Source organism: Octodon degus, unplaced genomic scaffold, assembly GCF_000260255.1.
Source record: "Octodon degus isolate 3935 unplaced genomic scaffold, OctDeg1.0 scaffold00344, whole genome shotgun sequence".
In the NCBI taxonomy this organism is placed as follows: Eukaryota; Metazoa; Chordata; class Mammalia; order Rodentia; family Octodontidae; genus Octodon; species Octodon degus.
The window spans coordinates 625,634-638,963 of record NW_004524920.1 but is presented as its reverse complement, the minus strand read 5'-3'; the positions used below and the strand labels follow the sequence as shown (position 1 = coordinate 638,963).

The following is a 13,330-nucleotide window of genomic DNA, read 5'->3' as shown; positions in this document are numbered from 1 at the left end:
TGTGGCTCTAGGGGCCACAGACACTGGTGTCACCTACCAAGAGGGTTGCTGAGCACTCTGCCTGAGGTGGATGGTCCCACTTACCTTGCCACAAACATGACGTCGATGTAACCTGTCTCCCCTTTGCTGATGGAGGAGGGACCATCCTGCCGCTTCAGGACTTGTGACCCAGGATGTGAACCATGAACTGAAAGCCCAGCGAGTTTTGCTTCCTCCTTTTCTGTGGGCTGTGGTATCATACCCCCCAGCAGGCAGGGTCCAAAACCACAGGGCCTAGAGACACCCCACATCCTGAAGGAAGCATCACAGTACAACCAGCCTAGTTGGTCGCTCTGGAGCCCAGTCCGGCCCCTGAGGTCCTGGGACACAGGTGTCAGATGGCTGAGAAGGAGTACAGTGCTGATGCCCATCCTGCCTGGGCTCTGTGCTGCTCTGCTACCTGACTGGGGGTTGTGGGACCAGATTCCTTCTCCAGCTCAGACTGCTACCCTTCCCCTGGGACAGGGAACACACCAGCAGGGAGTCTAAGCCTTGTTATGATTCGATTCCTGAGACAATAGGATCCTTATGAGTTCAAGACCCACCTGGGCTACAAAATGAGCTCAAGGCCAGCCTGAACTGCAAAGCAAGAGCCTGGCTCAAAAAGACAAAAAAAAAAAAAAAAAGCCTATAAATTTAATAGGGAGTTCTGGGTGTGGTGGCATACATCTGCAGTCCCAGCATTTGGAAGGCTAGGGCAGGGCTACATAGTGAATTCAAAGCCAGCTTGAACTACATAGCAAGACCCTGTCTCAAAAAAACCAAACCAAAACAATCAACAGTAAGGAAATCCTATTTTATCAATTGTGCCTTTTGGGAGGGTATTGTTAGAAGACTCCACAGTAGGATTCCCTGAGAACCTCCTGCTGCTGGGTGGCTGTGCTGTACACTTTCAGGGTTTGTTTTGGTTGGTTGTTTTAGTTTTGAGTTTTTGTAGTGCTGGGGTGGGACCCAGTGCCTTGTGCACTCTCTCAGTCAGTGCTCTGCTGCTGCGCTTGATTGGTAGGAATAGGATCCTACTTTCTCCTTGGTCTCTTTCTCTATCTCTTGATTGTTTTGTTTTGTTTTGTTTTGTTTTGTTTTGTTTTGTTTCTTTTCTCAGACAAGTCTCACTATGTAGCCCAGGCTGGCCTTGAACTAACCATCCTCCTGCCTCAGCCTCCTGAGACCTGGGACTACAGCCCAGTCCTGCTTTTCTGTGTTAAGTTCTTTAGCACAGATAAGTCACTTAGGTAGCCTTTAGACATCTCAATTTTTATATGTTTAAAGCTAAATTAGTGAGTGGGGTGTGGTGGCATGTGTCTGCGGACCCATCACTGTGGGAGGCTGAGGCTGCAGGCACCTGAATTTGAGCTCATAACTTGGTAATAAAAAGTGTAAAGGGGATAGGGATATAGCCCCACATGAAGCCCCTGGACTTAATCTGCAGTGCCACAAAAAAAAAAAAAAAAAAAAAAAAAAAAAAAAGCTACCTAAACTTGCTGGTCTTTCACTCACACTTTTTGAGCATCTCATCTCTCTGTCAAGGTCCAAACACTTGGAGTCGTCCTAAGCACCTTATTCTCGAGCCTTACCCAGTCTGGAAATCCCATCCCATGCACCTCCAAAGGGACCCAACACCAGCGACGCCTGTGGCGCACTCCTGGAATCCTAGCACTCTGGAGTGGAGGCAGGAGCATCACCTCAAGAGTTAGAGGCCAGCCTGGGCTACATAGTGAATTCTGGGTCAGCCTGAACTACATGGTGGAAACCCTGTCTCGAAAACTAAAGCCCAAAACTGAGGACCCAGCACCCAAGTTCTTTGGTCTGCCTCCCTCAGCTGCCCTACCCTGCTCACTGCACCCTCATCCCCTCCCTGACACCCCTGAGTCTGTCCTACCCCCTGGTGCCCCTACCCTGACCTCTTCCTGGGATCCCTGGTTTCTTCCTCACAGCCACAGGAGCTGTGACCAGCCCTTTGTGTTTTTCCGTGGTGGTACCACCTGGGCAGCTTAAGCCAGCAGAAATGTATTATGTCACGGGCTTGGAGGCTGGACATCTCCACCCAGGGTGTCCTCAGCAGAGCTGCGCTCCAGCTGGAGGCTTGAAGGTGATGTCATTCCTTCCCCTCAGCTTGCTGGAAGCCCCAGGATTTCCCCAACTGTCAAGTCACTGGTCACATGGCCTTCTCTGTGTCTTCCCTGCAGTCTCAGGAGGACACTTGCCATGGGGATTGAGCCCTTACAGATAATCCAGGATGACCTCATCACAAGACCCTAAATTTAATCACATCTGCTTTTCCCAAATAAGGTTACAGACACTGGTTCCCGGGCTTATGCCTGTGTCAGACCTTTTCTTTGTTGTTATTTTTTTTCCCAAGCCATCATTAAACTCACCACAGCACTCAAGATCACCTCCCTCTCTCTCTCTCTCTCTCTCTCTCTCTCTCTCTCTCTCTCACACACACACACACACACACACACACACACACACACAAAGAAACAAAGATCACATGCCTACTGTGTGGAATCCCTGACCTGCTCTGCAGGATCTGGCCTGGTCACTTCTGACTCAGCTCCTCCCTCCGACATCCCCACTCATCCCCGTGTAGACACCAGCCTCCTCCCACTTCTCATCCACACTGGGTCACTCCTGCTGCAGAGCCTCTGTACTGACCATGCTCCTCGCTCTCCCAAGTCCAGGTGCATGTGGCTGGCACTCTGTCCCTTGAAGGTTTCCTCAGGTGTGCCCTTCTTAATAAAGCTTTCCCTGACCTCTTTATTTAACATGGGGAACCATCCCACATCCTCCATGGAGTGTGTTACTCGCCAACACATTATAGCCCCTCAGTGTCTAGGGGATTTTGGCCCCCAAGGATAGCACAACTCCCAGATGGCCCAGTTCCTACATAAATTAGTGTTCTAGAGACCCAGGCACAGTAGTATGGAGTTGTCCTAGCCTTTAGGCAAGTGAGGTGGAAAGCCTGCTTGAACACGAGAATTCAAGACCAGCCTGGGCAACGCAGCAAGACCTCATCTCATGAATGGCCAACCAACCTGGAGAAATCTTACAAGGAACTTCTATTTGTATGTAACCTACCTACACTCTCTCCTATACTGTACTTCAAATCATTTCCAAAAGCTGTGTAAATGATTGTACATACCGCACTGTATAGAGAAAAAGAACAAAAGCATTTGTACATCTCCAGTACAGACTGTAATTTTTAAAAAATCTTTTCAATTTGGCTAGGCGGCATACACTTGTGATCCCAGGAGGCTGAGGCACAAGGATCGCCACGAGTTTGAGGCCAGCCACAGCTACCGTAGTGATTTCAAGGCCAGCCTGAGCTACACACTGATACTGTGTCTCAAGAAAGCAAAAATAAATAATATTTTTAAACCATAGTTGGTTGAATTTGCAGGTGAAGGGCCCGGAGAAAAGGAGGGCAACTGTAATTTACCTATTGTTTATTCTATGTCTTTCCTTGCATCTGTCCCAGGGCCTAAAACAACACCTACTACACAGTAGGTACTCAATGAATACATGTGAAAGTAAACAGCCCTGTGAAAAGCATATAGTTTTATCCTCGCGCCTCCTTTGCAGCTGGGAAAACCGAGGCACAGAGACACTGTGACTTCTCCAAACTCAAACAGGTCACACAGATGCTGACGTTCAGATTTAAAGTCGGGTCTCTCCCTCTAGCTCCCACTATAATCAACTACTCTCCTCTTGTTGGTTTTCTGCTTGTTTTTTAGTGGTAGTGGGAATTGACCTCAGGGCTTTCAAACTGAGCTATATCCCCAGCATGTTCGTGTTCTCTTTCTCTATCTCTTGCCTTTTTTTTTTTTTTTTTAGAAAAGGTCTCACTGTGTAGTTTAGGCTGGCCTTGAACTCACTATGTAACGTAGACTGGCCTACAATTCCCAGTGATCCTCCTGCTTCAACCTCAACCTCAATGTGCTAGGACGACAGAGAGTACTAGGACGACAGAGAGTACTAGGACAACAGGAGTTTGCCACCATAACCAGCTCCATTTTATTAGTTTAATCCCATCTGACCCACTCTTCTGGTACTAGTTTTCTTTCTCTCTTTTTGGTGGAACTGGGGATTGAACTCAGGCCCTTGTGCTTGCCAGGCAAGCGCTTATTCTACTGAGCTATCTCCCCAGCCCTCGGTACTAGTTTTCTTTTGGAGGTTTTAGGTATATTACTTTTTTTTTTTTTAGGTATATTACTTTGATAAAAATACTGCTGAAGGTAAAGTGAAACTTCAATACAGACCCCAAATCACTACAATTTGGTTTTTTTGTTTGTTTTGGTTTTGGCGCAATGGGGGAGAAATCACTCCAATTTGAATAACAAAATTTCACTAACTTTTATTTTCTCTGTTTGAAACAAGAGTCTCACTGTGCAGTTCAGGCTGGCCTTTAGCTCATTTTGTAGCTCAGGCTGGTCTCAAACTTGCAGCCATCCTCCTACCTCTGCCTCCCATAGTGCTGGGATTACAGGCATGTGCCACTACACCAGGCTACTAACAATTTGTTTTTGTTTTTGCAGTTCAGGGGATTGAATTTGGGACCTCATGCTTGCCAAGCAGGCATTTGTGCTGCTGAGCTATATCCCTGGCCTGCTACTGACAATTTAAATGCTCTCTTTTTCTTTATTATGATTGTGTATTAATGGCCATCCCAGTTATCCTGGCTCTATACTCACTCACCCACAGCTGCACACCTCTGTCATGTTTTTATTCGTGGATTCCCCTAATTTTATTTTATTTATTTTATGAATTTAGGATGGGTTCTACAGAGTATACAGGGTCTCACTACGTAGATCAGACTTATAGTGATTCTCCTGATTTCAGCCTTCCAAGTGCTGGGATTATAGGGGTATGCACAAGTGTGCCTGACACCACGCCCAGTCTCAATCGCTGTCTCACTGTGCCCCAGGAGTGAGGCCAGCAGGGTATGTTGGGGATCGAACCCCGGCCCACCGCTGTGCTCTGCCGAAGCAGGAACTTTAGACCCCTGAGCTATCTGGCCGGCCCTTCCCCTAATTTTATATCTCATGCTGTTTCATCACCATATTGTTTTCTTTCTTCCTATTTATTTATTTTGAGGCAGGGTCTTGCGGTGTAATCCAGGCTGGCCCTTATCTCACTAGGTAGCCCTGGGGGCCTTGAATTCCTGGCAGTCCTCCTGCCTCAGCCTTGAAAATGCTGGGACTACAGGCATGTGCCACCAACCCCGGATGTGTGTCTATGATCCCACTTCTGGGAGGCTGAGGCACGAAGATCACAAAGTTCAAGCCCAGCCTGGGCAATTTGGCAACTCAGTGAGACCTGTCTCAAAGTAAAACGTAAAAAAGGAGCTGGAAGATGTAGTTCACTTACTGCCAAGGGCTTAGGTTTAATCTCCAATGTATAGCAAAAACACAAAGCCAAAGGTTTCCTGCCTGTCCCCTCCCCCATGGCAATCTCCTGGCCTGCCCCTTCTGGAGTGTTATCTTCTGCTTTTGCAGATGCCTCGCCATCAGATAGGCCTACCTGTGCCCTTTCTTGCATAGATATTTCTTAATCTGCACTGAACTGGGTCCTATACTTCTTTATAAGAAGCCCACATTCACCATTTTAGAAAAGAAAATAAGAGGCTGGTGTAGGGGTGCACGCCTGTCATCCCAGCACTTGGGAGGCTGAGGCATGAGAACCACCGTAAGAATCACCTCGGTCAACTTCAAGGCCAGCCTGGGCTATATAATAAGCTCAAGGCCAGTCTGAACTAGAAAGTAAGACCCTGCCTCTAAGAAACAAAACAAAACCTTACAGTGATAAACAGCCAGGACCCTCCCCTTCCCAGTCCCACCCCCTTGCCTCAGTGACATTATTTTATTGAGAAGCACTTGTAGACTTCCTGTATGTTTGGGGATGAGGGTTGAGGGAGGAGGGTACCAGGAGGGGGGGCCTCCGATTTAGTTCTCCAGCTGTGACTTTAAATCCTGTTTGGGATCCAGAAAGCTGGATCTCAAAACAAAGGTGTTCTAATCCCTATCCAAATGTCATCTGGCTTTCTTAAAAAAAGGTCAAATAACGTATTACAGACAAACTCCGGTAAAAAAAAAAAACAAAAAAACACAAAAACACAAAAACACCATCCTTCTCTTCCCATTCTACAGCGTGGGCTGGATCTTCTGCTGATTTTTTTTTTTTTTTTTTTTGCTTCGTCTATTAGTTTTGATCTCCCTTTTATGAGCATTTTAAGTATTAATTTTATTTATGTGTTTATATTCTTTGACTTGGTAATGCATGTCCACGGTACAAAAAATTCACAAGGTTTGTAGATTGGAAAAGATGTGGGGTTCCTTTTAATCTGTGGCCTCCCTTGCCCAAATGGGGCTTGGGGTGGGTGTGACAAACCCACTCCCCATACCGTAAATCGCTCCCGACCCCAGTCAGGCGGGTAGACGGTGTCTAGGGGGCTGTTCCCCCCTTTTGGCTGGGTCTGGGGGGCCCCCCCGCTCCCCCCTTCTCGTTGCGGTGAGCCGACGCGCACATGCGCAGACTCCCCGCTGCAGTGGGCGGGGCCTCCAAAGGTCCCGCCCCCTCTCCCTCCTACTCCTGTTCAGCCTGTCGGGACAGAAGCTGGGGCCCCGCGGAGGTAGCAGCAGCTACCTGGCGTGTAAGGTCGAGGTCTTTGGGGTTAGGAGGGGGAGCTATGGCGGGGCGGCGAGGGGCTGAAGGGAAATGAGGAGGCCCGATGGTTCTGGGCTCTGTACCTGAGCTGCTGTGGTCTGGTGGGTACCCGGGGTCGAGGGCAAAGGAGCCGCCTGGAACGTGCTCCCTGAGTAGTCCCTGAGGATCCAGGCCTGCGTTTGGGGGAATGTCTGGATTGCAGCTCAGGGAATGGATAAAGTGGGGTGCGCCTGGGGAGCGGCATGGGCGCATGAGGGGGGCAGGGTGGACGCTAAGAGGAGGCAGGTGATAAATGCGAAGAAAGCAGAGGCACTGGACCTCGAGGGATTTCGGTATCTCTGCTGACCATCAACCAGCTTCCTCCTTTTGAGGTGGCAGGCACTGTGCCAAGTGCCCCCGTGATCTTGGGCAAGGAGACTTCATGGTTCTCATAACCCCAAGACTAATCTGCCTCTGTGATGACCCTCAAAAGCCCAGCACACCCCATAAGTGCCTGCTTTTGTTCCCCTAGTTCAGAGACCCTGACACACCCACCTTACCACCTGGGCTGTGCGTCTACCCCAGCGACCTGGCAAGATGAAGCCTAAACTGATGTACCAGGAGGTAGGTGAACAGGGCCTGAGTGGGGAGAATGTGATGTGTGTGCTGTGGAGGGTGGACAACTTGCCACACGGCCCTGTCACTCCCTCTACCTTCCTCCTCCCCATCTCCCAGCTGAAGGTCCCTGCTGAGGAGCCTGCCAGCGAGCTGCCCATGAATGAGATTGAGGCATGGAAGGCTGCAGAGAAGGTAGGCACCCTTACTGCCTTGACTGGCTCAGGGCTTGGCAGGGCTGCTCCCCTTGGCTGACCACCCCCTCCTCCCCACAGAAAGCCCGCTGGGTCCTGTTGGTCCTCATCCTGGCAGTGGTGGGCTTTGGTGCCCTGATGACTCAGCTGTTCCTATGGGAATATGGGGACTTGCATCTCTTTGGGCCCAACCAGCGCCCAGCTCCCTGCTATGATCCCTGCGAGTAAGTAAGGGGGGCAAGGTGGGGGTCTGCCAGGTCCGGATCACTTAAATACATACAAGGAGCAGGGTCTGCATTCAGCCGCACCCAGTGCAGTGATGAAATGAGGAGGCTGTACTCCCGAATGCATGCCCACCCCCTTCCCCCCACACAGTTTCCATGGCAGCCACAGCGTCATCTTCTCTGCAGGTCTCTGAACAGTTAGACACGCACAGCATCTCCCATCCACATCTATGGATTGACACACAGACATCCCTATGCATAATCTTCCTTCCACACTTCTAGACAGACAGTGGACACACAGAGAATCATGAGGACGGGACCTCACACAGATATGCTTAGCTTAGCCAGGCTTGGTGGCACACACCTGTAATCCTAGGATTCAGGAGGCTGAGGCAGGAGGATCATTGTGAGTTCAAAACCAGCCTGGGCTACAAAGTGAGCTCAAGGCCTGCTTGAACTGCATAGTGAGACTCTGTCTCTTTTTTCTTTCCTTTTTGTTTATTTTATTTTATTTTATTTTTTGCGGAGCTGGGCATCGAACTCAGGCCATTGTGCTTGCCAGGCAAGCGCTTATTCAACTGAGCTATCTCCCCAGCTCCTAGACCCGGTCTCAGAAAAAGAGATGTTCAGCTCTCCATCCACATCCCTGGGCAGATAGGTGAACGCATCTCTGGTCCCCCTATGGCTGACACTGTCCTCACCCCACAGAGCAGTGCTGGTGGAGAGCATTCCTGAAGGCCTGGACTTCCCAAATGCCACCACAAGCAACCCCTCCACGAGCCAGGCCTGGCTGGGCCTGCTTGCCGGTGCTCACAGCAGCCTAGACATCGCCTCCTTCTACTGGACCCTCACCAACAATGACACTCACTCGCAGGACCCCTCTGCCCAGCAGGTACCCTCCAGCTTGGGTACTGGCTGGCAACAGGGGTGTCAGGGAGGGGGAAGCAAAGGGAAGGGTGTGAAGGGGCTTCTTTGCGGCCCTGGAGACAGGTGGGCGTGTCTCATGTGGCCGCTGGACACAGGTGTTTGGAAGCAGCTGTCTTCACATGGCCCTTTGGACTGGGAGCATTTGTCACGATCATCTGGAGGCCTCAGAATGTCAGGGTGCAGGTTTAGTTACAAGGGATTAGGCTAGCAAATGTCGCTTGCCCACAAGCTGCCCTGACCTTGTCACGTAAACAGGTGGAAGAGAGGAGCAACAAGTTCAAGGCCAGGCTGGGCTACATAGTGAGTTCAAGACCAGTCTGAACTGCATAATGAGATCCTGTCTCAAAAAAGCCAGCCCCAAGTACTCCCCAGCATTGTGACTTTGGCAGGTCACTTCTCAGTTTCCATATCTGTAAGAGGGGCCAACATACACTGCATGCTTGGCAGGGCTCTTGCAAGGACAGAATGGACTGGTTTGTGCAAACTTACAGTGGCTGGTATACAAGCACCCCATTTTGAGCATTTGCTGTTAACACACAATGGCTATGGTTTGGAGACAAACTTTAAAAACATATAAGATCTCCATTGTTTGTTTATTTTGTGTTTTGAGACAGGGTCTTGCTATGTAGTTCAGGCTGACCTTGCACTCACTATGTAGCCTAGGCTGGCCTTGAACTTGCAGCCATCCTCCTGCCCCAGCCTCAGACTGCTGGGAGTATACGCTATGGGAGTATACCACTATGCATGGCCTCTCCATAGTTTAAAAAGAAATGGCCAGCTGCCCATGGTGGTGCATGCCTATAATCCCAACACTCTGGAGGCTCAAGCAGGAGGATTGTTGTGAGTTTGAGGCCAGGCTATACTACATAGCAAGCCCCTGTCCCAAGAAGAAGAGGAGAAGAAAGAAGAATAGGAGAAGGAGAAGAAGAAGGAAGAATAGTATAGGTGGATAGCTCCTACTATTAAAAAGCATGATGGCTTTAAACCCAGCACTTGGAGGGCCAGCCAAATAGCTCAGCGGATTAAAGCGCCTGCTTAGGCAGACGCAGAGGCCAGGAGTTCAATCTCTAGAACTGCTGTGCCAGCCCCACCCCCGGGGCTCCTTGAGATGGCGATTGAGACTGGGTATGGTGGCACGCACCTGTGATGCCAGTATTTAGGAGGCTGTAAACAGGAGGATCACTATGAGTCTGATCTACACAGTGAGACCCTATACGCCCTGTTCTAAATCATCATCATCATCATCATCATCATCATCATCATCATCATCATCATCACCACCATCATCCAGCACTTGAAAAGCTGAGGCAAGTGGATTGACGCACAAACTTGAGGCCAGTAAACACTACATAGTGAGTTCAAAACCAACCTGAACTATATAGTAAGACCCAGTCTGAAAAACCTGAGACAAACAAGATCTTGATATTTCTGTTTTTTGCTCTCAGCTGGCTATGTTTATGAGAAGTTAACTTAAAGTTGACCAGAATTACAGAGCCTCTGAAGCATTCATAAAAAATAAAGTTAAAAACAATCCAAGCAGGGGCCGGGGAGATGGCTCAGTAGAATAAGCGCTTGCCTGGCAAGCACAAGGGCCTGAGTTCAATCCCTGGTTCCGCAAAAAAAAAAAAAAGTCCAAGCTGGGCTTGATGCCACACACCTGTAATCTCAGTACTTGAGAGGCTAAGGCAGGAGAATCAGAAGTTCAAGCCCAGCCTAGGCAATTTAGCAAGATCCTGTCTCAGAATGAAAAAGAAAAAGGGTCTGGGGCTACAGTTCAGTGGTAGTACACTTGTTTAGCAGATGCTGGGCCCTGGGTTTCATCCTCAGTATCCTCTCCTCAAAAAAGACCTCAAACTCTCCTCAGTCTCACTGAAGTAATCCATAGCGTAGAAGTAGAAGCAGACGGTCTGGGTTCAAGTCCTCACTCACCACTGAGCTCTCCACCTCAGTGTCTTTATCTGCATGGTGGAGATTGTCACCAGCCCTTCTGTAGGATGTTGTGAGATTTGACTGAGTTCAGACCTCAAGGGGCCTGACACACAGTAAGTGGGAAGGACTTAGTGGGTCCTATAATTAATGAAAGCTGAGTCTTAACACAACCCCACTGGGGTACCCTAGGCTGGTTGCCCAGCCCCTGAGAAGCCCTGTGTTTCCTGCAGGGTGAGGAGGTCCTGCGACAGCTGCAGACCCTGGCCCCTCGAGGTGTGAAGGTGCGCATCGCCGTGAGCAAGCCCAACGGACCCCAGCCGCAGGCAGACTTGCAGGCCCTGCTGCAGAGCGGTGAGGTGGGGGCTGTGGGGGTTGTGCCTGAGGCTGCCCAAGTTCACTCCTGACCACTGCCCCTGTCGGCTGCAGGTGCCCAGGTCCGCATGGTAGACATGCAGAAGCTGACCCACGGCGTCCTACACACCAAGTTCTGGGTGGTAGACCAGACCCATTTCTATCTGGGCAGTGCCAACATGGACTGGCGCTCACTGACTCAGGTCTGCTTGCGCCCTGCCCACCCTCCCCTCCAGGCCATTTCATACCTTACAGATTGCAGCTTCCCTCCTCTGCAGTCCCACCACCCTCTGCCCATCTGTGCCATGCTTCTCTTCTTATTGCATACCAAGCCTTCCTAAACATCCCTCAATCTAGCCTTCCACTGCTCTCCTTCTGCTTATGGAAGCCTAGGCTTCCCCCAGTCCCTCAGGGAAGCTGACAAGCATGTATAGGGCACTCCAGGCTCCACTGTGGCCTCCCTCTCCATTCTGTGAACTCCTGTCCTAAACCCAGTGCTCCCCTGGGTAATGCTAGGAACCTCGTGGTAATGGATGAACTTCACAGGACTCCCAGTGTGCCGTGGATCCTGTTGCCAGACATTCACAGCCCAGGGGGGCTCAGGGATAGGATGGGGAAACCATGGAAGCCCAGAGGAGTCATCCGACCCAACTTGGGGTGTCAGGAAAGATGTCCTGAAGGTGATGACAACAGATCTGAAACTAAAGAACTGGCAGAAGTCAGCACAAGAATACTTCCCCAAACCCCTAGATTTACTGCTGATGCAGGGAGACACTGAGCATCCAGCTGTGATTGAGACATCCATGCGGTGTCCTCCCACCCAGTAGAGATGGATTCGTCAGCAAAGAGAATAAAGAGGGAAACTCTCGGAGAGCCCAGGGGAATGGCAAGGCCCAGCACATGCTGGACACTTCAGGGGGGTTTCCTGGATGAGGAATATAGTGGACTAGATCTAACAATGAGCAGGAGGCCTGTGTGGTGATGCACACCAGTAATCCCAGCACTCGGAGGCCAAGGCAGGAGGATCACCGTGAGTTGGAGGCCAGCTGGGGCTACATGGTGAGTTCAAGGCCAGCCTAAACTACACAGCAAGACCTTGTCTCAAAAAAAAAAAAAAAAAGAAAAGAAAAGAAAACCAGCCAGGCACAGTGGCCAACACACCTGTAATTCCAGCTACTCCAGAACCTGAGGGAGGAGAATTCAAAAGTTCAAGGCCATACAGGATAACTTTAATAAGACTCTGTTTTCAAATAAAATTTTAAAGGGCTGGGGCTGCAGCTTGGTGGTAGAGCACTAAAGTTGTATGTGTGAGGCCCAGGGTTCATTCGTATGAACTTAAGTTGAAAGCTCTAGGACTCTAGCTCTTCAGTAGGGTTGGAGGAAGGACTAAGAGACACATGGTCTATAATAAGGGATAAAGAGACTGGGCTGGCAGCGTCCCTGTCATGTGTGGGCACCGGATTTAGCACAGCCCTCCTGCAGGTCAAGGAGCTGGGTGTGGTCATGTACAACTGCAGCTGCCTGGCACAGGACCTTACCAAGATCTTTGAGGCCTACTGGTACCTGGGCCAGGCGGGCAGCTCCATCCCGTCAACCTGGCCCAGGTCATACGACACCCGCTACAATCAAGAGACACCGATGGAGATCTGCCTCAATGGGACCCCTGCACTGGCCTACCTGGCGGTAAGTGTGGGGGCAGTAGCCCCACTACACCGTAGATATGTGTGTTATGGCCCTGGCCTAGCAGTTTGGTAAGTCAGGAGCCTAGGCTGTGTGTCACCCTCCTTAGGTCTCGTTTCCATCTGAAAATGGATATCCTAATACTTCCAGAAGCAGAGTTTGTGTACCCAAAGCCCTCGGTGTTGCCCACAGGCAATTCTTGCCATTTAAGTTAATTAAAATTAGGGGCCAGGGAGATAGCTCAGTAGAATAAGTGCTTGCCTGGCAAGCGCAAGGGCCTGAGTTCAATCCCCGGTTCCACACACACAATAATAATAATTAATTAAAATTAGCTGGACGTGGTGACACACACCCATGGGGTGGTAGGGTGGTAGGGCTGAGGCAGGAGGATCACAGCAAATTCCTCACCTGCCTGTGCTACATAGTGAGTTCAAGGCCAGTCTTCACTGCATAGCAAGACCCAGTCTCAAAAAACCAAAAATACATTATTAAAAATAAATTAATTAAAATTAATCTGATGAATTATTCAGTTCCTCAATTGCACTAGTCACATTTCTAGAGCTCAGTAGCCAGGTGGCAGCACTTACTTAGAGTACTCAGATTGTGCTGGAGCCTGGTTCAGGTAACCCCAGAACTGGAAGGCTGAAGCAGGAGGATTAGAAATTTCAGCCTGCCTGGAAAACTGAGCAATTTAGGGAGACCCTACCTAAAAATAAAGCTTGTAGAGGA

The 13,330-nt window shown here is 49.9% G+C and overlaps 1 protein-coding gene across 6 annotated transcripts in view; it reads left to right on the top strand.

Annotated features, from left to right (window-relative positions):
- Pld3 (phospholipase D family member 3) overlaps positions 1-13,330 on the top strand; it is a 23,549-nt gene that overhangs the window by 6,095 nt on the left and 4,124 nt on the right. For 2 of the 6 annotated variants that reach the window (XM_023708254.1, XM_023708256.1), the window contains 7 exons: positions 7,214-7,305; positions 7,417-7,491; positions 7,572-7,714; positions 8,423-8,606; positions 10,801-10,921; positions 10,997-11,124; positions 12,404-12,604. In XM_023708254.1, coding sequence (XP_023564022.1) covers positions 7,279-7,305; positions 7,417-7,491; positions 7,572-7,714; positions 8,423-8,606; positions 10,801-10,921; positions 10,997-11,124; positions 12,404-12,604 — 879 coding nt within the window. In that variant the 5' untranslated portion in view covers positions 7,214-7,278. Of the gene's footprint in view, positions 1-6,602; positions 6,694-7,213; positions 7,306-7,416; positions 7,492-7,571; positions 7,715-8,422; positions 8,607-10,800; positions 10,922-10,996; positions 11,125-12,403; positions 12,605-13,330 lie in introns of those variants that run through there. The other 4 variants (XM_023708255.1, XM_023708257.1, XM_023708258.1 and 1 more) reach the window with 4 other exon arrangements.